General features: G+C 41.7%; 2 protein-coding genes across 3 annotated transcripts in view; one reads left to right on the plus strand and one right to left on the minus strand.

The window, feature by feature from the left end:
• Positions 1-206: 206 nt before the first annotated feature.
• CA3H2orf49 (chromosome A3 C2orf49 homolog) lies at positions 207-13,333 on the minus strand. 2 transcript variants are annotated; one of them, XM_015075537.3, is made up of 5 exons: positions 13,066-13,333; positions 10,403-10,569; positions 7,241-7,367; positions 6,992-7,114; positions 207-3,356 (listed from the first exon to the last, which is right to left on the minus strand). In XM_015075537.3, the coding sequence occupies exons 1-5, from the start codon at positions 13,162-13,164 to the stop codon at positions 3,300-3,302; spliced, it is 573 nt and encodes a 190-aa protein (XP_014931023.1). In that variant the 5' UTR covers positions 13,165-13,333; the 3' UTR covers positions 207-3,299. The 2 variants fall into 2 exon arrangements, with proteins under 2 accessions (XP_014931023.1, XP_014931022.1); XM_015075536.3 differs by having other exon boundaries at positions 6,992-7,367; positions 13,066-13,316.
• Positions 13,334-13,403: 70 nt separating this feature from the next.
• The window catches only part of TGFBRAP1 (transforming growth factor beta receptor associated protein 1), a 68,084-nt gene continuing 61,741 nt past the window's right edge, over positions 13,404-19,746 (plus strand). Inside the window, exon 1 of the mRNA XM_053200367.1 lies at positions 13,404-13,619. The gene's annotated coding sequence lies outside the window, so the exon portion shown is untranslated. The remainder of the gene's footprint in view (positions 13,620-19,746) is intronic.

The raw sequence follows: 19,746 nt of genomic DNA on the forward strand, positions 1-19,746 counted from the left end.
GGTGTGTCAGCCCCTGTGGCGTCAGGCTCTCCTGAACGCCAGGCCACTGTAGCACCCAGCACTTCACGGTAGGGTCCCCAAGACGTGGCTGGACTATGGGGATCATGCCCGATCCCAGTCAATTCTGGTACAGAAGGTCGTACTATAAAGAATGACACTTTTCCACTGGATAGTCTGCTCAAATAAAAGGAGACCAAGTCATTACAGAATGTTTTTCCATTTTATTTTTTTATGAATGACAGACCTACTCAATAATTTTATTCAGTTTATTTAAATAAGGATAAGGCTACTTAAAAGACCTTTACATACAAAAATGTACATTACAAGGTTAAACTCTCTGTACTGAATTACAAAACCTGCACAAGCATTTAATAAAAGAGCACGCTTAAAAACATTTTGACCGTTTTGTAACCTCTTAAAATTACTGAAGGTCCACAGTAGTAAATAGAGGAAGCTCTTACACGTGTATGATTTAAGCTACTGGCAGTTTTACTTAATGTAAGTTTTTAAAAGGTCATTGCTATTGAATGAGTCTCTAGACCAGTTTTAGAATCATCTCTCAGAAAACGAAGTCAACCAAAATATTATTTCAAATAATAATTACAATTCTGAGGAATTTTAATACTAGCAAAAATATTATGGCCTCATAGTGGTAGTTGAACCAACTTTCCAAAGTGTCTCGTAGCCGTCTAGATTAATAAAGCTATTTTGGTAAACTGCACTGCCTTTACGGCCACTGGGAAGCAATTTAGGGCCTTTGGTGCTGCAGGGGCTGGAGACTTCCAGAATTCACGTGGCAGTCTATGATCCCTCAAATGTAAGAGGAACGGGGGTTATCCTATCTTCACTCCTCAATGAATGCGTAGGGCCAGGCATTATGACCCGCAAACCTAAGCCTGATGCTTAGGGTCTGCAGAAAGGAGGATGGAGACTAGAAGCAAAGAAAGTTAAAATATGGAAAAGGAGAATAAGAAAAAAGAAACCGAGAACAAAGAAGTTGGGGAAGAAAAGAGCAAGACCACCTGCCAGTGGCGGAAGTGGTCAAGTGCTCATAACTACACCTCAGAAGCCACTCACTGACTCGAATGCCATTCGTCTGCCTACCACCCCCCCCCCCCAAAAAAAGCTGGCTCTGTTGAAACAGGAAATCGATAGTAACAATATTACAATGATCGTGAGTCAAGAGTATTCCAAATCGTTTGCCATTCAACTCAATTCCTTGTAAGCTTTAAAGCACACCAAAGGAACCCTTCAAAACCTAAGATTGCCGACACTTCTGCCTCAAAGTCCCATCATTCAGTAGGCTTCGTCATGTGGAGGAAGACATCTCAAGACCAGCTGTATGTAAACACCTTGAGAAGGCACAGCGCTCTGAGATGTCAGCATTAGGTAATACACAGTCCATGGTTTCCCACTTCTCCACATTTCAAACTCAAAATAGCCCAATAATATGCTGCCATATGAGCATTGATTCTGAATGTTCGTAATATAAACTTCAATTTGAAGCAACAATGTTACACAGTTCAGCTGTTATTACCAACCTACTCTGTAAGTTAAATATACAAATTAAAAATTAATTTTCTTGAGTAACTAAAAATAAGTTTCCACTGACTTAAAACTGTCAAATGGCTAACTCTCTCTTAACTAAGAAAGAATGCAGATGGGAGCAGCAGGGACAACTGAATACAAAAATCTGTCATTCTACTCTAAAATCTGCATTTTTAAAATCTCCTTTTACAGTTATGTAGAGGGTTACAGTTGTCCTTCAACAGTATTACACGCATCAGCCCCGCAGGTAACTATGTAGTTACTGATTTAGCACAACATGCAACACATCGTGTGTACCAATTTTGTCTCGTATGTATAGATTTATCGACTGGATAAAGGCAGAATGGCTAAAAACTGTAGGGTTAAAGTTTTAGTACCATATGTACCTGCAAGGCTGAATGAACTTTTTGTAAGGCTATTTGAGAGCTGAACTAAAATACTTGCGTTAACAAATCAAAAGAGGAACGAGACTGCTGTCAGAAGTAAAGAAAAGGCAAACCCCAATTTGAAGATCGATCACATAAGGAAAAAAGTATAAAGTATCCTCTGCACTTGGTTAGAAATACAAGGCAAAACGTGGACATGAGAACTCACGGCTCTAAGGTATACCCTACTTTCCCACTGATTCCCACCACACAAATGGGATGGTGACACCATTCCAACAGGAACACACAACCTCAGTGGATAACTTGTGCGTGTGACAGACAGTCCTGCGGGGAGCTGTCCCCGTCACCCCAGCAGGGGGCCCCGTCCAGCTGGTACTCGTCTCCCATGCTGCCACTCTGGGGTGACTTCTGGCTTCAGTATCTTCTTGTCTTCTGCCTACTCCAGACGACACTAAGCTTCCCTCTCACCGCTATCCTTCCTGGACTCTCTGAAGTTCTAGAATTCCATCCCCCTCTTCCTACTCTCTAAACCTTCTGCCATCGGGTGCCATCTTGAACATGACCACACCTGAAGGTTTTACAGTTGGCTTCTTTTTGAAAAGCTGCAGCACCAGGGAAGGAGCGATCCCTGCGCTCAGAGTTGAGATCACAGACTGCTCACGAAAACAGCAGGTAGGGCTACTACACGGCCAGGACATCTTAAAGGGCAGACCAGCTGTGAGAACGACCAGTCGGCTCCTAACAGACCAATCCTGTCGGGACTTCAAGGGAAGGAGCAACAGCAAGCACTGATTTACCTTTTGATTTTTATGGGGAAAGGCAATGTAAGCACTTGGAGAATAGCAGTTTCATCTGTATATTCTGAATAGTTTATCGGCAGCACTACAAATATGCTTTATTGGTGAACCTTGAGGAGTTTGGCAGTATTTACTAAAATGTTGGGATAAACTGTCAAATTCTTTTGCTAGGGAAAAGAAATAAAAATGGTGAACTTCCAGAAGATTTGAGCTTAAACAAAACCTCAAATTTCCCCAAAGACTAAAACAGGCTAATGAGAATAATTCTTAAAAGTCATCAGATGCTTTATACCAGACTTGCAGCTAATAATTGACTAGGATCGCTATAAATGACTCACACTAAGCCACTTGTTGAAAAAGAAATTCCTTCCAAATCAGGGAACAAAATGCAAAAATTAAAAAAAACAAAAAAGGAGGAAGGGAAAAGGAAAGACTTTTTTCAAACCTAATTTGAAACCTCTTTGGAAAATTCCACAATAATCAGGATCTCTGTAAATACTGTCAATATATGTGAACTTGCTTGAAAAACTACAGTTACAGTTATATTTACATTTTTGGAAACTTTCCTTCATGGCCATGTAACATGCTGTATCTTCCTCTTTGCTTCTGGGGGCTTCAGGTTATTCTGAAAAGACATGAACAGAAATCAGTATATACTTGCAGAAATGGCAGAGAATAACTTGAAATGAGCACTCTAAACCACCAAAGTGTACTACTAATCTATGCACAGTAGATCACTGCTGCCATCTGGTGGGAAAAGACTTTAGGAGCTTGGGGAAAAAAAGCCAGCCCCCTGCCACCCTTTTTTCCAGCTGTGGTTCTAACGTCTGCAAATTAGAATCGCCCACGGCACTTACAAACATGCCCAGACCGGGGCCTTATCTCACAACCAATTAAGTCAGAATCCACGGGAGGTGGCAGGAATGAAGCTCTGACGTCTGTCTGGGTTTCCAGGAAGCTCCTCCAGGTAATTCTAAGGTGCATTCAGAACTGAAAAGCACTGAAGGCTCCAGACCTGCTTCCTTCCTGCCTGCCCCATCGCCTTCCTCAAATTCACAATCCAAGATCTTAACACTCATTATTAAAAAAATAAATAAAACAAACCTCTGAAGGAGTAAAATTTTTGAGTAGAAAAATGCTTTCTAACAGACCGAAAGAAAAGATCCTCGAGGCTAACTCTTTATTGTAATATTTGAGGTCTAGATTCTTCCTCCTACCTTTTCTCTTATTCTTCCCTCTCTTATCTGACACCCTTCTCCCACTTCCCACAGAAGTGACTGAAGTCCGTCAGTCTAGAGGCAGCCCGGTGTCAAAGGTGCATGCACTGAGGTGAGACAGACCTGAATTCCAACTGCAGCCTGGCCACTTAGTAACTCTGACACCCTGGACAACTTTATTTAAATTATCTGAGATTCTATTTCCTCATCTGCGAGATGAGAAAAAGACCTGTGCTATGTCACAGGGTCACTGAAAGGATGAACTAACATAAGAAGCATGAGCTGGTCACACTCACAATAGTTTTCTTTTTTCAGGGTCTGCTACTTTAGAATGTTGGAACTAGTCTGAGTCTTGATCCTTTGGACACACAATTCCAAGAGGATAATAAAGTCACTGTATACTACAGGAATACTACAGAGACTGAATGCCTGTGTCCCCTCGGAAGTCCCATTTTGAAACCTAACCCCCAAGGTGATGGTATGAGGAGGCACGGCCTTTAGGAGGTGCTTAAATAACAAGGAGGAGCTCTGATGAATGGGCCCTCATAAAAGAGACCTCAGAGAGCTTACTAGCTCCTTCCACCAGGTGAGAACACAGCGAAAAGCAGCCAGCTATGAACGAGGAAGTGGGCCCTCACCAGACACTGAACCTGTCAGCGCCTTGATTCTGGACTTCCCAGCCTCTAGAACTATAAAAAATAAATGTTTGCTGTGTAAGCCACCCAAAGTTGTTTTTTTGTCATACCAGCCTAAATAGACTAAGACAAGAAATAAAAGCTATAAAACTGGATATTTAAAAGTAAAATAATTTTCTGACATGTCTAGGGAAGGATCAAATATACACACACACACACACACACACACACAATCTCAACAATTAAACCCTAAGTAAACTCTAAATATATTGCCTATCTCTACCAAATTTGCCAGTATATGAAATCCAAGCATCTAAATGGTTAACTATAACACAGTCCAACACAGTAGATTCCCCTAAACTTCCTCTACCCTCCAAGGGTAGGTAAATTTGAGAAGGGGAGGTAAGTGATAAATCCTAAACACTCTAGTGTGGTTTAAGATAAGTGCAAAACAGACAGACTAAAAGTCAAGCTCTAAAACGCTACTTAATAAATATGTGACCCTGGGCAAATTGCTTAACATTCTGAGCTTTGCTAACAAAGGAATATTTTCCTCTTTTAGTTCCAAGATAAAGGATCTAAATGAGAAAACGCTAGGAAAAGTGCCTAAGACACTCTCTTCGCACATTTTAAGCAGAAAGAAATCGAGTGTACACAGACTTCAAGCTGTATTACAAAGCTGTAATCAAGACAGTATGGTACTGGCATAAGAACACACTCAGATCAATGGAACAGAATAGAGAACCCAGAAATGGACCTACAAATGTATGGCCAACTAATCTTTGACAGAGCAGGAAAGAGTATCCAATGGAATAAAGACAGTCTCTTCAGCAAGTGGTGCTGGGAGAACTGGACAGCGACATGCAGAAAAATCAACCTGGACCACTTTCTTACACCAGACACAAAAATAAACTCAAAATGGATGAAAGGCCTAAATGTAAGACAGGAAGCCATCAAAATCCTCGAGGAGAAAGCAGGCAAAAACCTCTTTGACCTCGGCTGCAGCAACTTCTTACTCAACTTGTCCCCAGAGGCAAGGGGAACAAAAACAAAAAGGAACTATTGGGACCTCATCAAAATAAAAAGCTTCTGCACAGTGAAGGAAACAATCAGCAAAACTAAAAGGCAACCGACAGGATGGGAGAAGACATTTGCAAACGACATATCAAACAAAGGGTCAGTATCCAAAATCTATAAAGAACTTATCAAACTCAACACCCAAAAAACAAATAATCCAGTGAAGAAATGGGCAAAAGACATGAATAGACACTTCTCCAAAGAAGACATCCAGATGGCTAACTGACACATGAAGAAACGCTCAACATCACTCATCATCAGGGAAATATATATCAAAACCACCATGAAATAACCACCTCACACCTGTCAGAATGGCTTACATTAACAACTCAGGCAACAACAGATGTTGGTGAGGATGCAGAGAAAGAGGATCTCTTTTGCGCCGTTGGTGGGAATGTGAACTGGTGCAGACAGTCTGGAAATAGTATGGAGGTTCCTCATAATATTAAAAATAGAACTACCCTAAGGGTCAGTAATTGTACTAGAAGGAATTGATCCATGGGATATAAAAATGCTGATTTGAAGGGACACATGCACCCCAATGTTTATAGCAGCATTATCAACAAAAGCCAAATTATGGAGAGTCCAAATGTCCATCGACGGATGAGTGGATAAAGATGTAGTGTGTATATGTGTGTATGTATGTGTGTGTATATATATATATATATATCTATATATAGATACATATACATATATATAGATACATGTGTTATATACACACACACACGCATGCACACACACAAATGGAATATTACTCAGCAATCAAAAAGATTGAAATCTTGCCATTTGCAATGATGAGGATGGAACTAGAGGGTATTATGCTAAGCAAAATTAGAGAAAGACAGTATGACTTCACTTATATGAGGACTTTTACATACAAAACAGATGAACATAAGGGAAGGGAAGCAAAAATAATATAAAAACAGGGAGGGGGACAAAACATAAGACTCTTAAATATGCAGAACAAACACAGGGTTACTGGAGGGGTTGTGGGAGGGGGGATGGGCTAAATGGGTAAGAGGCATTAAGGAATCTACTCCTGGAATCATTGTTGCACTGTATGCTAACTAACTCAGATGTAGATTAAAAAATAAATTAAATAAATATAGAAAAAAAAAGAAAGAAATCGAGTAGACTTTAAAAAATGTTAACTTATCATCATGGATTTTATACTTCCAGGATTCAAACACGAGAAAGGACATGTAAAAAGTAAGATCATTTAAGAGTTCAAGATCTGCTTGTGGCACTGCTCTCCCACCTCAGCTATGAGGCAGACTGCTCGAAGATTTCATTCACATCTCCCATGAGCCCAGAAACTTCTGCACACTTACCACGGCCTCCGCTTCTTCCTTAGGAGCAGCTCGCTTTAACTTCACTGGAGTAGTTCCAACAGGGGACAAAGGTGGGGACTTTGCAGGACCCAAAGGACTTTTCCTATGCGTTAAGTCATGGTTCTGTTTAGTGTCATTATTATTGTGTTCCGTTTTATTGTTCACAGGCAAATTGGAAGACAAAATTAGGGGTGAAACACTGGAAGACGAATTTGGTAATTTTCGAAAGGCATTACTGGTAAAGCTTGCCTGAGGGGGAGGCTTGAGTCGATCATTATCTCCATTCTCTGTCTTTTTCACTTTGATGCTTGTTCTGGTTGAACTTCCATCAAACACAATGAGGGGCCTTTTCCTTAACCCATCCACAGTGCCACTCCTGCAATCACAGAGATGTATTCACGGAAAACATAATTGGAACAGCAAACCCATTCGTTCACAGGAACTCAAAGCTAAAACAATGGCCAAAAAAACATTGCTAAGACTAATCTATTTTAAGTAGGATTACTGGGAATCAAATTTTCTATGTTCACCCTAAATGAAATGGTAATATTCTAGGGCTTTGACGTTTAAAGTATTTACTGACAAGAAACGTAAGTTAGCTTTAATGTACACACAAGATACAAATATTTTGAAAACATCAGCCGACAAATTAACCCTAGGACTTAAAAACAAGATTCCTAAGTAACTAAAAAAAATTTTTTTAAGTTTTAAAAATTACCCTCTAATTGACAGAATTATCTTGACTATGTATCAATTATTACTTTAAAAAGGATAATAACCTAGAAAACTATAGCAAGACTACTACAGTAGCAGTCTACAAACAACGAGACAGAACATTCTGTTCTATTCATTAAAGATCTCTAAAGCCAAGGCATTTTCTAAACTGTAACTATAACATTTATAAAGTTTTAATGTTAAAATTCAGCAAGTCTTCACATTTAGCTTCTGAAAACCAAATTTCCACTCTGAATCACAAAGACAAATGATAAGAGCGTTCATTTGTCCATTATTCATGACACCTCGGGACACAACACATTTGTTCTTGGGGGGAAAAAAACCCAAAACCTTTTAATTAAACACATAAGAATTTGAGCGGCCATTTATTAGGAAGAACACTTTAGTCTTACATCTCCAAGTGTGGTCCAGGGACCAGGGGCATTAAGCATCCTCTGGGGAGCCTGTTAAGAAATGCAGAATCTGGATGTGAGGGCGATCTGGCTGCGACATCTGTCACCCCATTGATCGCCAGGGTTGATTCGGCTGATCTGGCTGGCTAGGCGGGTGTCCCGTTCCTTCCTCACCGCTCCATGTGCGTCCCTCCCGAAGCTGCGCGCTCGGTCGAAGAGGACGACCTTCCCCGATAGAGAAGGACCGTTCTTCGGTCAAGGGTATACGAGTAGCTGCGCTCCCCTGCTAGAACCTCCAAACAAGCTCTCAAGAAATGCAGAATCTGAGGCTTCAACCTGTACGGATTCAGAATCTGCATTTTAACCAGATCCTAGGTGATTCGCCAAACTCACCAATTCTCAGGTCACCACTGAACATTATTTGGTAGAAGGTAAAAAATAAGCTCACTATACACCCACTGTCACCACAGAAGGGAAACAGCGCATCAGCTTGTGAGAGTTCAACCTAAGAGCCCAGAGGCCCGCTCCAGCTTGGGCACCGTGCTGTAGATCTGGTCCCAGCTCTGTGTGGTCTGGAGGACGTCACAGGAGCTCAGTCCGTCCACAAAAAAATTAATAAACAATTCAACAATACCTGATTGTCTCTTAGATGCTTCCAGCTTTAATGTTTTGATTCTAAAGTCAAATTGTGTTTTGTTTTTTTTTTTTTAAAGAGCCAAAGATGTCTTCCAAAAGGATACTGAGGGGTTAAAGGGATTTTTATACGAAGTATAACAGTATTGAAAGCTTTGCTTAGAACAGTGTGCCTGAATGTGCAGAGCAAGAAGAAAATACTTTCTTATTAAGAATCAACAGAAGTAAATTGAAAATATATTTGGCCTAACCCAAAGATTTACAAGAGCTAACTCTAATAAGTAGCCTATCCCAGTATATAACCATCAAGCTAAAAGGATCCTCGATCTGAACTGAATGTGTTCCTGATCAAAAGAGTGACTGTATTTTCCAAAAGACTAAGGGCATACGTGTTACATTCTTCAACGGTTTCCACACTTGGGGGAATAATCTCCTGGTCAATCATGAGTTTTTCTTCATAACTACAAATTAAAACCTCTATTCAACTCACCACTAGCATTTTCCCTCGCCCCCACCCTTCACTGCATCTTTTCCCACAATCACTGGTGTACTGCCTATAGACACTACCTTACAAACAGAAACCTCCAAGAATAAGTTCAGTAGTTAATCAATAGCACCCATGTGGGATACAACAGACACAGGAAGAGAAATAACTAGCCCACTCAGGGATGTTAGGACACCTTGTCCTCATTAAGCTATCACTGTTAAAGAAAGGTAGCCTTCTTTTAAAAAGGAAATTTATTTGCTGTGGTTTTATCAAGTATTTTCTGAAATTTAAAAAATTTAAATAGTGCCCCCGAAGCTACATGACAGTTCCTTCGTTCCTGCATCATTCAAAGACCTTAATGTCTTAACTTGACTCTACCTTTTCTCCCAGTTCAGCAAATCTTGTTGGCTCTACCTCCAAAATAAATCCAGACTCTGACCACCTCTTACCAAATTCACTACCTCACTCAAAGTCACCACCATCTACTGCCTGGATCACAGTATAGTCTCCTGTTTGACTTCCCTATCTCCCTCCCCCCACCTTAAATTACAGCCAGGGTGATGCTGTTGAAACGTACATCATATGGTGTCATCATTCTGCTCAGAATCTTCCAACGGCTCCTCATCTCAGAGCAAAGCCAAAGTTCTTACGACTTACACAGCTTTATGGGATCTAGCCAACAATTTCTGCTGCTCCCCTCCAATAAACCTCTTTCCTCTACTCTCCCTCAGATTCTCTCCACACCAGCCTTGATAGCCTCTTTACTGTTCTTGGTCTATGATGGGCACACTCCTGACTCTTGTATTCTGTCTGGAATGCTAGCTTGCTCCCTACCTTGTAGGTTTCTCTGCTGAAATGTCTTTTCTCATTTGTGTTCTTGGCTGCTTTACCTAAAATGGTAATCTCTCTCCCTGTTGTCCTTTTCTCCTTAGCATTTATCACTACGTAACATACCGTATATTTTATTTCACTTTCTAAATTATGTTTCTCCCAATTAAAACACGAGCAGGGAATTCTGTCAGTTTTATTTGTGCCATAAGCACAGTGCCTGGTGCTCAATAAATAGTTGTTGAGCAAATGAATTTTTCTTACCTGAGTTTACCTGGAGAAAAAGAAGAAACACAAAACTGTTAAGTCATATAAACCAGAACCACTGAAAAGTACCTTTTAGTCTCGTTTTTCGTCTCATGTTGCTCTCTTTTCTTTTCCATCATTTTCCCCCATCTGTTCTTTGGCAAATCTCTCTGAGGCAACGGTATTGCATGCTGAACATAAAGATCAGTAAGATTGTCTTTGTTTATTCTTACATCATTTTCAACGGCTATGTTCTTCTGTGGAGAAGGAAACAAAAGTAATTTCAAAATAACATCCTTTGTTTTAATTACTACCTACATAACACGGTAGAACGTTTCTGTTTAAATAACAAATTTTATAATAATAAAATTTAGTAATTATATAATATATAGTTTATTTATAATCATAAAATGTATCATATAATATATAATCTTATTTATAATTTATAACCATAAAAATCAATATAATATACTCATAATTTAAATTTCCAATTATTATATATTTAATATAATTACAAAATTTGTTATTTAAGTCAGAGATTGTTATCTAAATCTTACACGGACTTACAGGGACTTCAAGTACACCGCAGTCCTATACAGTTCTCTAAGAAGTACTATTACTAAGAGATTCAGCTCTGCAAACATCAGGTTCAGCCGCATCTTAAAGACAATGGCCACACGTTCACTATGACAAGGACTGCAGCTCACATCTGGTCAGCCAGCATACCAGGCGCGAAGACCATTTCCAGCAGCATCATCTTTTTTTTTTTTTTTTTCAACGTTTATTTTTGAGACAGAGAGAGACAGAGCATGAACAGGGGAGGGGCAGAGAGAGAGGGAGACACAGAACCTGAAACAGGCTGCAGGCTCTGAGCGGTCAGCACAGAGCCCGACGCGGGGCTCGAACTCACAGGCCGTGAGATCATGACCTGAGCCAAAGTCGGATGCCCAACCGACCAAGCCACCCAGGCGCCCCCCCAGCAGCATCATCTTAATATAGGACGTAAACTGAAAATGGGAGACTGCCTGGGGAAACCGGACAAAAGAATTCCAACAGTGATGACAATTTAGTACCTGCTGTCAAAGGTCACCCAGAGTGTTACCATCACGATCAAAGCGTGGGCTGTATATTGTTTCCCATGTCTCCCTAATAATGCTTAAGTTGAAGTTAACCACCAAGATTTCAGATGGCCCTACAGATGGAAACTGCAGTCCCTTACTGATGACCATCACAACAGTGCGTCATTACAACCTCCCTTTTACGTTTTCATCAGTCCTTTCTTTTTATTTTTAGTACTTAAAAATTTTTTTTCATGTTTATTTATTTTTGAGTGAGTGAGAGAGAGAGAGAGAGAGAGAGAGAGAATGTGGCCCTACTTACTGAGCCACTCAGGTGCCCATCACCAGTCCTTTCGAGTAGCTTCCAGTCACTGTCCATCAACCTTGTCAATATTACCTCATTCTCCCTCATTTTCCAATTTGCTCTCAACATCACAGAAAACATATAGCATAAAGAGAAGGAATAGCTATGGATAGAGTTTGGATTAAGGAAGGAAAACGAAGATGGTAATGAGATTATGGACTCCTCAACTGCAATTCAGAAAAGCTTGGAAACATTTGTGCTCAGCTTAACTGGCAAAACAAGCCCAATCTTTGTGCTCTGATAAACTTATCCCACTTACTGTTTCCCTCCAAATTTAAAAGCACAAGTAGTACTTTTCTCTCTTATACTTGACCACCCTTTGTTATCAATTTTCACCCTCTACACACTTAGAGATACGGAAAAACCCTGGAGAGTCTCTTGGATAACATTCCTAGGGAATTCATAGGCATGCTAGTTTGGGACGCACTGCTCCAGGGTGGTGATTCTCAAACTGTGGTCCCTGGACAAGCAGCAAGAACTTGTTAAAAATGCCAATATTCAGGCCACACCCCAGACCTACTCAATCAGACACTCTGGGGATGGAGCCCAGCAATCTGTATTTTAATGAACCTTAGAGTGATTCTGATGTACCTAAAATGTTTGAGAACTGCAGGTGAAAGGTAATTGATATCAATACATCTGTAGGGCACTTGAGGGAGTTAGAGAAAGAGTACTGAGGAGAAAACACAAGGAAAACCACAAAACAAGCTACTTGAAACCACAAGGAAACTTTCAGTAATTCTCTACCACTTTAAACCGAACTCATCACTTCTTTTGTCTTATCTTTTGTTGACTATCAGAGGCCACATTAGCTCGAAAAGAGGATATGCTACATTGAGAGCCAGGAGTCCTGGTTTCTCCTCCTGGCTGCACCACTTACCGGTGGTGCGACCTTAAATATGTCACTTCACCTCTCCGAGACTCAGTTTCATCTTTAAACGAGGCGACACTATGAAAAAAGGGCGATTTCTCCGATGCTTCCCAGCCCTGACAGTCTCTGATTACTACCCTTCATTGCTACTACGATTCTTTCCCAGGCCCTTGCTCACATCCAGGCCGCGGGGGTCGCCTAGGACTTCTGTGTCGGAGCCATCAGAGACCCCAAAAAAGAGAAGTCCTAATTCCCAGGAATCCCTGATAGTCTAAGGACGTCTCTTTCCCGGATAGGGGCGTGGGGAGACCTGGTCGGTCCGTGTGGAGTGGACGCTGACACAAACCAGGCGGGACAAGCGACGGCGGCGGGTGTGTCCGCTGCCACTCAGGATTACTTGGGGCCGGCTCAAGTCCGAACCTCTCTCCCAAACAGGTCCACCCGCCTCGGCGCGCCCGACCTGCTCCAGGGTGAGGAGAAGGAACTCCTGGGACAGCAGCTCCGGGTGCAGCAGCAGCTCCGAATCAGTGCAGCTGCGACCGCCCACATCCCCCGCCATCGTCGTCGCCAGGAGACCCCGGCCGGCTACCCACAAGGCTCCGCGAAGGAAGCGTCCCGGAAGTGATGTAACGGGCGGGGCCTCGTTTGACGTCACTTTTAGTGCGCCAGGCGTCCGCTCCGCCTTTCGCGGCCGGCCGGGGTGCTGGGAGAGATCTTGCGGAGGGGACACTCCTGGGGGCGGTAGGAGCGAATGGGACGTCCGCAGAGGAGACAACTGGCGTTTGACGCCTTGCAAGAAGAGAGGGGAAAACCAAGTTCCCAGAGAGGGTCACGATTGGTCGCGCTTCTTGTGACGTCCAATGGCAGAGGCCAAAGGGATTCCAAGGGCAGTCTCGCGGGAAAGAGACGAGGCAGCCTGACGTCCGTTACCCAAAGTATAGCTCTGGTCGCCTCTGAAATTGTCTTAGTTTTTCTTTTTGACCTCTTTGTCCCCTAATCCTCTTCCAATATGATGTAAGGCCAGAGACTTTAATTCCTTGTAACCCCATGGCCTCCCACATAGTAGGCGCTCAAGTATTCCCCGAAATAATAATACTCCGAGCTGACCTCGCGTATGAAAATAACGAAACCGCAGGTGACAGACAACAGCTAAACATTTGTTAGACATTTACGATGTGCCAGGTACTGGATTTTACATGGATAATCTTGCTCCTCAAAACAGCACGATGAGGTGTATATTACTAAAATGCTTATTTTCCAGGTGAGGAAACAGGGTAATTTGCTCAAGATCAGAGAATGAGGAAGTAGCAACACTGACAAGTACATTTTCTCTGCACTAATTTCTCTACACTTATGTATATTATTATACATTTGCTCTGCACAAATGACAAGTACATTTTCTCTGTACTTACAACTACAATGAAGGAACAGTTTTAGTTTAAATAGATTGTTGCAGGTTCAAATATGATCTAAACCTTGATAATTCAAGACATCTTTTCTACTTCTTTCATCTTTTGTGGAAGAGATACATGTTCCAAAACATTAGGCACATCTAACACTTAAACTTGCAGGCGTGTTGTAAATGCTTATTCTAAATACTCTATGATGTATCATTTTATTGGAAATTATTGCAGTAAAAAATGTGACCAAATCTGAGGATGTTAAAAGATAAACCTTGAAAAAGTTGGGAAATAAATGAGGTGCCAGCTTAAAAAGATAAGGTAAAGCTGAGAGATGTTTTGCAGTTTTTCTTAATCATTTATGTATATGATACTTCCGTCTAGAAACTGAATTTCAGAGCTGGGCAGAAACTTAAACGTTAGCCCAGTCCTTTCATATTAGTGATGAGGAAGCTGACCTAAATGAAAGACATTTAAGATGACTTGCCCAAAATGGAACAGAGTTTAGACCCGAGTTGAGGCAGGCATTTGGATGTTCTAATTTGGAGTTAAGTGCATTAACTTCATGGTATTAGGATCATGGTATTTTATAACCAAAATCTGAATACATTTCCTTTTTTTAAAATATTTTGTAAAAACTATTTTTAGAGACAGAGAGAGAGTGCGTGAGCAGGGGACGGGCTGAGAGAGAGGGAGACACAGAATCCAAAGCAGGCTCCAGGCTCTGGGCTGTCAGCACAGAGCCCGACACGGGGCTCGAACCCACGAACTGTGAGATCATGACCTAAGCCAAAGTCGGAGGCTCAACTGACTAAGCCACCCAGGCACCCCTACGTTTCCCTAACAATAGTGAAATTAGTGTGACTGGTATCCCCATTTCCTTCACCGGAAAGCACATTGTTTTAATGGCAAAAGCAGTTGTCTTGGAAGGAACCTGGCCTTGAAAACTAGAACTTAGTTCAGATTTTGTTCTGCTGCAAAACGAGACGTTGGGTGAGTTACTCAAGTCTCTCAGCCTCAGTCTTATCAGAAACAAATGCTGTGCTAACATCTGTGAAGAATTATCAAAGGAGTACAGATTATATAACACACTTGGCACAGAGCAGGGTACTCATTAACTGGTAGCTGGTTTTTAGAAAGTATTCGACCATAATTATGAGGCAGTCTAGCAAATTGGACAAAGGGAAGGCTTTGGAGTGGCTCAGACTTGGGTTCTAGCCTGGCTTCAGCACTCACCTAGGACAGATATTCCATGTCTTTCCGCTGCAGTGTCCTCACCTGTAAAATGGAAATTGTAAGGCCACCCCACATTGTGCTGAGATTGGAGCTAGAGTCTGTAAAGTGCCTCCTCTGTAGCCACTACCTGGAGATTTGTTGTAGCCTATTGACTGTCAGCGAAGGAGGCATGTGGCATGATGGTGGTGTAGGTGGGGAAAAAATTGAGTTTAAGAGTCTGAAAATGTGATTATAGGTTCTTGCTGGGCTCTTTCTCCCTGTGGTTTGCTGAACCAATCACCTAACCCAAAGCCTCAAGCTTTTAATCAGCAAAAGTGTTTTGCAGGAGGTAAGATCTGTTCTTTTCTCTCCCTCTCTGTTTTTCCTAATTTCCCAGTACTTCTCTGCTTTAAAAATAATCTGTTAAGATAATTCCAGTTGCCTCGGAATCAAAAATCTCTAGAGGGAGTGTCCCCTGGGGCAGAAATAAAACCATCAAGATTCAGAGTGGAGGAAGTAGAATGAGATTCTAACAGTCCCCAAAGGAAGGAGAGACTATTTGGTAAAGCCTGCCACACTCCATCCTGGGCAGAGCCTGGGAGAGTGGAGCCTCGGAGAATTTGTGGTCAGGTGACTGTGCTTTAATCTGAGTCTCTGATGTAGGAAGTTGGGGTAGGGGAGAATTAGGATTTCTGACAAGTTCTGATGTGATGTTTTCAATATGTCCAGGCTGAAGAGCCACCTCACAGAGATTTCTGCCTCATCCCAGAACAAGAAAACCCAGACATTCCCTGACCCTCAAGCCAGGCCTGTCAATACGGAAGCCATAAAACTGAAAACCAAATATCCCAGTGGACAAAGAACATCTCCAAGTCCCCGTGATGCTAGGACCTGACATCTCTTGCTTCCCCTGTTGGCACTTCAGAAATTCCCCAACCTGATTAACACAGCCCTGGGAAAGGGAGAGGGCCTCAGTTGATAAGATTATTGTCACTGCAGCTGAGTGAGGGCTTGAAAAAGAAAGAAAGCTCAGTTACAGAAAACCTTCTATTTGTTACCTATTTGAGTTTGTAGACTGAAGTTCATTCCTGCTATGCTGTTACCTGTGAGTGTGAACTAGTAGCCACTAGTTTTTAAGTTCAGTAATATAAGAATTTTCCCTTTACTCAAAGATCATAGCGCTTTATTCTTTAACATTTTTACTTGGTGCCTATAGTTGACAAGAACAAACTGAGGGAAATCAACAAACACTTCCCTGCCTGGCATCATCACCTCACTGGGTTATGAGTTCTTCTGGGACAAGGTCCATACATTTCCTTTGAATCTCTTACCTGGTCATTAGCACACACGATGCCTGCACTTAGTAGGTATTCAGTAAATGTTGAATGAATGGGTCATGAACAAAATATGGACTGAAAACTTTGGGTGTTGATTCTTCTTGTTGGTAGTGTAATATTTAAGATACTTAGGTTCCAGGGGCACCTGGGTGGCTCAGTTGGTTGAGCGTCCAACTTCAGCCCAGGTCATGATCTCCCGGTTTGTGAGTTCAAGCTCCACATCGGACTCCCTGCTGTCAGCACAGAGCCTGCTTCAGATCCTTTGTCCCTGTCTCTCTGTCCCTCCCACGCTTGCACTGTCTCAAAAATAAATAAAACCTTAAAAAAGAAATAAGATACTTATGTTCCAAATATTTTAGTTGTCAAAAATATATTTGAGCACAAATAAAATTAAGGAGCTTCAAAGTGAATGTAACAATTTAAAGAATACTTCACATTTTGACCTGTGTTTTTGTAGGTATTTAAAACCCCAGTTTTGCTTTGAATTTCAAATAACTACCTTCAGTACCACAATAATAATGACTATAGTTTTATTGTCACTTCTTATTCCTTTTACGATCAGATCATAATTAAGATGCGTTTGCATACTTAAACTACTCATGTCATAGGTCACCCCTTCATGAGCTCCTTGAAACAGTGTTTCATTTTTGGGTTCTCTCCTGTCACCCAACTTCTAGAACACATTATTTTTTGCATTAGGGGCTGTTTAGGTGGGTATTTCTTCCACATGTTCTACTAACTCAGGGTTTCTCAAAATTGAGAGAGTATTAGAGTGACCTGGAGAGCTTATGAAAAACAGTTTGCTGGGCCCTGTCCTGCAGTTTCTGATTTAGGAATTTTGGAGTAGGGACCCAAGAATTTGCATTTGCAGGTTTGGAGATAATGTGGGTACCGTTGAGTATCGACCATACTTTATAAACCATCGCACTAAATTAAGCTGCTTGAGGGTGGGGGCTGTGCCTTTTTCATTCCAGGATCCCCTGCAGCTTCTACCATAGTACCTGGCACGTAGGAGTTGCTCAAGAAATAGCTGACTTGAATAATAGTTCAAAAAGTTTGTTGTACTGAATCTAGATTATAGGTATATGAATGTATGTGCACGTATCCTTAAATGAGCTGATACATAGTGTAGTGAGCTCTGTCTGCTAAAATAAAAACAAAAATCATTATTGTAACCTTTCTTTGCTTAACTTCATCTTCTAAAATGATACCCAAACATTCGAGAGGTGTACGCAGCAAGTCTGCTTATAAATGAGAGCAACAGAATCTTTGCAGTAAGAGCTTCTTTTAAAAATAACGTAATTTGTTAATATTGAGCATCAGGAATTAAACTTTTTTTAATGTTTATTTTTGAGAGAGAGAGAGACAGAGCATGAGCGGGGGAGGGGCAGAGATGGAGGGAGACACAGAATCTGAAGCAGGCTCCAGGCTCTGAGAGGTCAGCACAGAGCCTAAGGCGGGTCTTGAACCCAGCCCCGAGCACCAGGAATTTTCAAAATTGGTTGAGTGCTTCCCACATGCAGACAGACACAGCAAGAACATGGTAGCCACATTAGTTGCCCTCAGGAGCTTATAGCCAGTGAGGAAGTAAGGAACCCAGAGGAAGTGTGAGGAGGTGTAATAGGGGATATTAAATTTGGGGAGTAGCTGGGAACTATGAAAGGAGTCAGTTGTATCTATTCAACTCTTAATTGTCATTAATCTGTTAGATTTCATCTTTTGTATATTCTATGAAATACGCCTAACGTGTTTGGTATGGGCCCTAGGGATATTTACTAAATATTAATAAATGAGGTTAATAATTCCTTTGCAAAACTTACGACTTTGATATTTCTTCTTCAGTGTAACCAATCAAAACAACATGAGGAACTTAGAATTAGTCTGATGCAGATACTTGCACACTTATGAAACAGCTATTTATATCCAGGTATCTGTCATATGTGAAACGGACTTTTCAGAAAGTTCCAGAGCAAATGTTATTAGACGGAATAATGTGCGCATGTGGAGCTTGCCATTTTAAGAATCCTATGGTAAACCTTTCAGAAAGGAAATAATTATTTCAGAATTGCCCTTTTCCCCTCTTTTTTGTTAATACACGTTTTTACTTCCACATCGAGGCAAGAACATAGGGGTTCCATAAACTACTCAATCAATAGAATTTAATTTTATATATACGAACGTTCACTATGTTGTTGAATTTTGGGTTCTTATGCCCGCTCTACTCTTACTACCATGGAATTTGGGACAAATCATTCCGTTTTCTTCGCCTCAGGCAACTCATCTATAAAATGGAGAAATTTGGGGCGCCTGGGTGGCTCAGTCGGTTAAGCATCCCACTTCAGCTCAGGTCACGATCTCGCGGTCCATGAGTTCGAGCCCCACGTCGGGCTCTGGGCTGATGGCTCAGAGCCTGGAGCCTGCTTCCGATTCTGTGTCTCCCTCTCTCTCTGCCCCTCCCCCGTTCATGCTCTGTCTCTCTCTGTCTCAAAAATAAATAAACGTTAAAAAAAAATTAAAATGGAGAAATTAACAGTGCCCACTTTATAAGGATATGGCAAGGCTTAAATGAGGTCATTGCTGTTAGGCCAGTATCTGGCAGTCAGGAGATAGCACCTCTGCAGCTAGTTTTGTGCAGCTCTCTGTACGATGGTAGATTAAAATGGAGAAGCACAAATTCTAGGCCCAGCTGGGTCAGTGATCAGCTGACGACCACTCACATTTTCTTCGTGGGCCTGGGCAAAATGAGACTGGGCTGCATTTGCTCTGATGCCTTCCTGCTCCTGGGTTCCCCTGGCTGCCGGCCTCCTTAGACTTGAATCCGTCCCTTCACTGCCGCTTGCCCTTGAAGTGCACTTGCTGGCCACAGCTCTACACTTCTGGGGAACCCGTTCCCCATCTGGACATGGGTACCACTGAGCAGAACAAGCACTGTTTGGGGTTGGGGCATGTGTGTGGCCATGAACTCACAAGGGAAAGGTGAAGGACAGGTCGCAGAACATTGCTTCTTGATGGTTCTTTATTTCCTTCATTTAACTTTATTGCGGGGTCATTTGTTCCCCTTTGAAAAAGAAGAATCCAGTATTTGCCTCCCGGTTCAGGATAACATCTTTCTTTTACAATCCCTGGGAGGCCAGAAGAAAGCTGAGGCCACAGGTCACTGGTGGGTTCTAAAGTCAGAGAAAATCACTG

This window comes from Acinonyx jubatus, chromosome A3 (assembly GCF_027475565.1).
Source record: "Acinonyx jubatus isolate Ajub_Pintada_27869175 chromosome A3, VMU_Ajub_asm_v1.0, whole genome shotgun sequence".
Classification (NCBI taxonomy): domain Eukaryota; kingdom Metazoa; phylum Chordata; class Mammalia; order Carnivora; family Felidae; genus Acinonyx; species Acinonyx jubatus.

Bases quoted from the DNA above. Each gene is read 5' to 3' on its own strand.
- CA3H2orf49 (XM_015075536.3), bottom strand. From the start codon at position 13,164: ATGGCGGGGGATGTGGGCGGTCGCAGCTGCACTGATTCGGAGCTGCTG. The intron at 10,570-13,065 runs GTCGGGCGCGCC...CCTTCTCCACAG, and splicing joins TTCTCCTCACCCTGGAGCAG to AAGAACATAGCCGTTGAAAA. The intron at 3,357-6,991 runs GTAAGTGTGCAG...ATGTCTTTTCAG, and splicing joins AGGAAGAAGCGGAGGCCGTG to AATAACCTGAAGCCCCCAGA.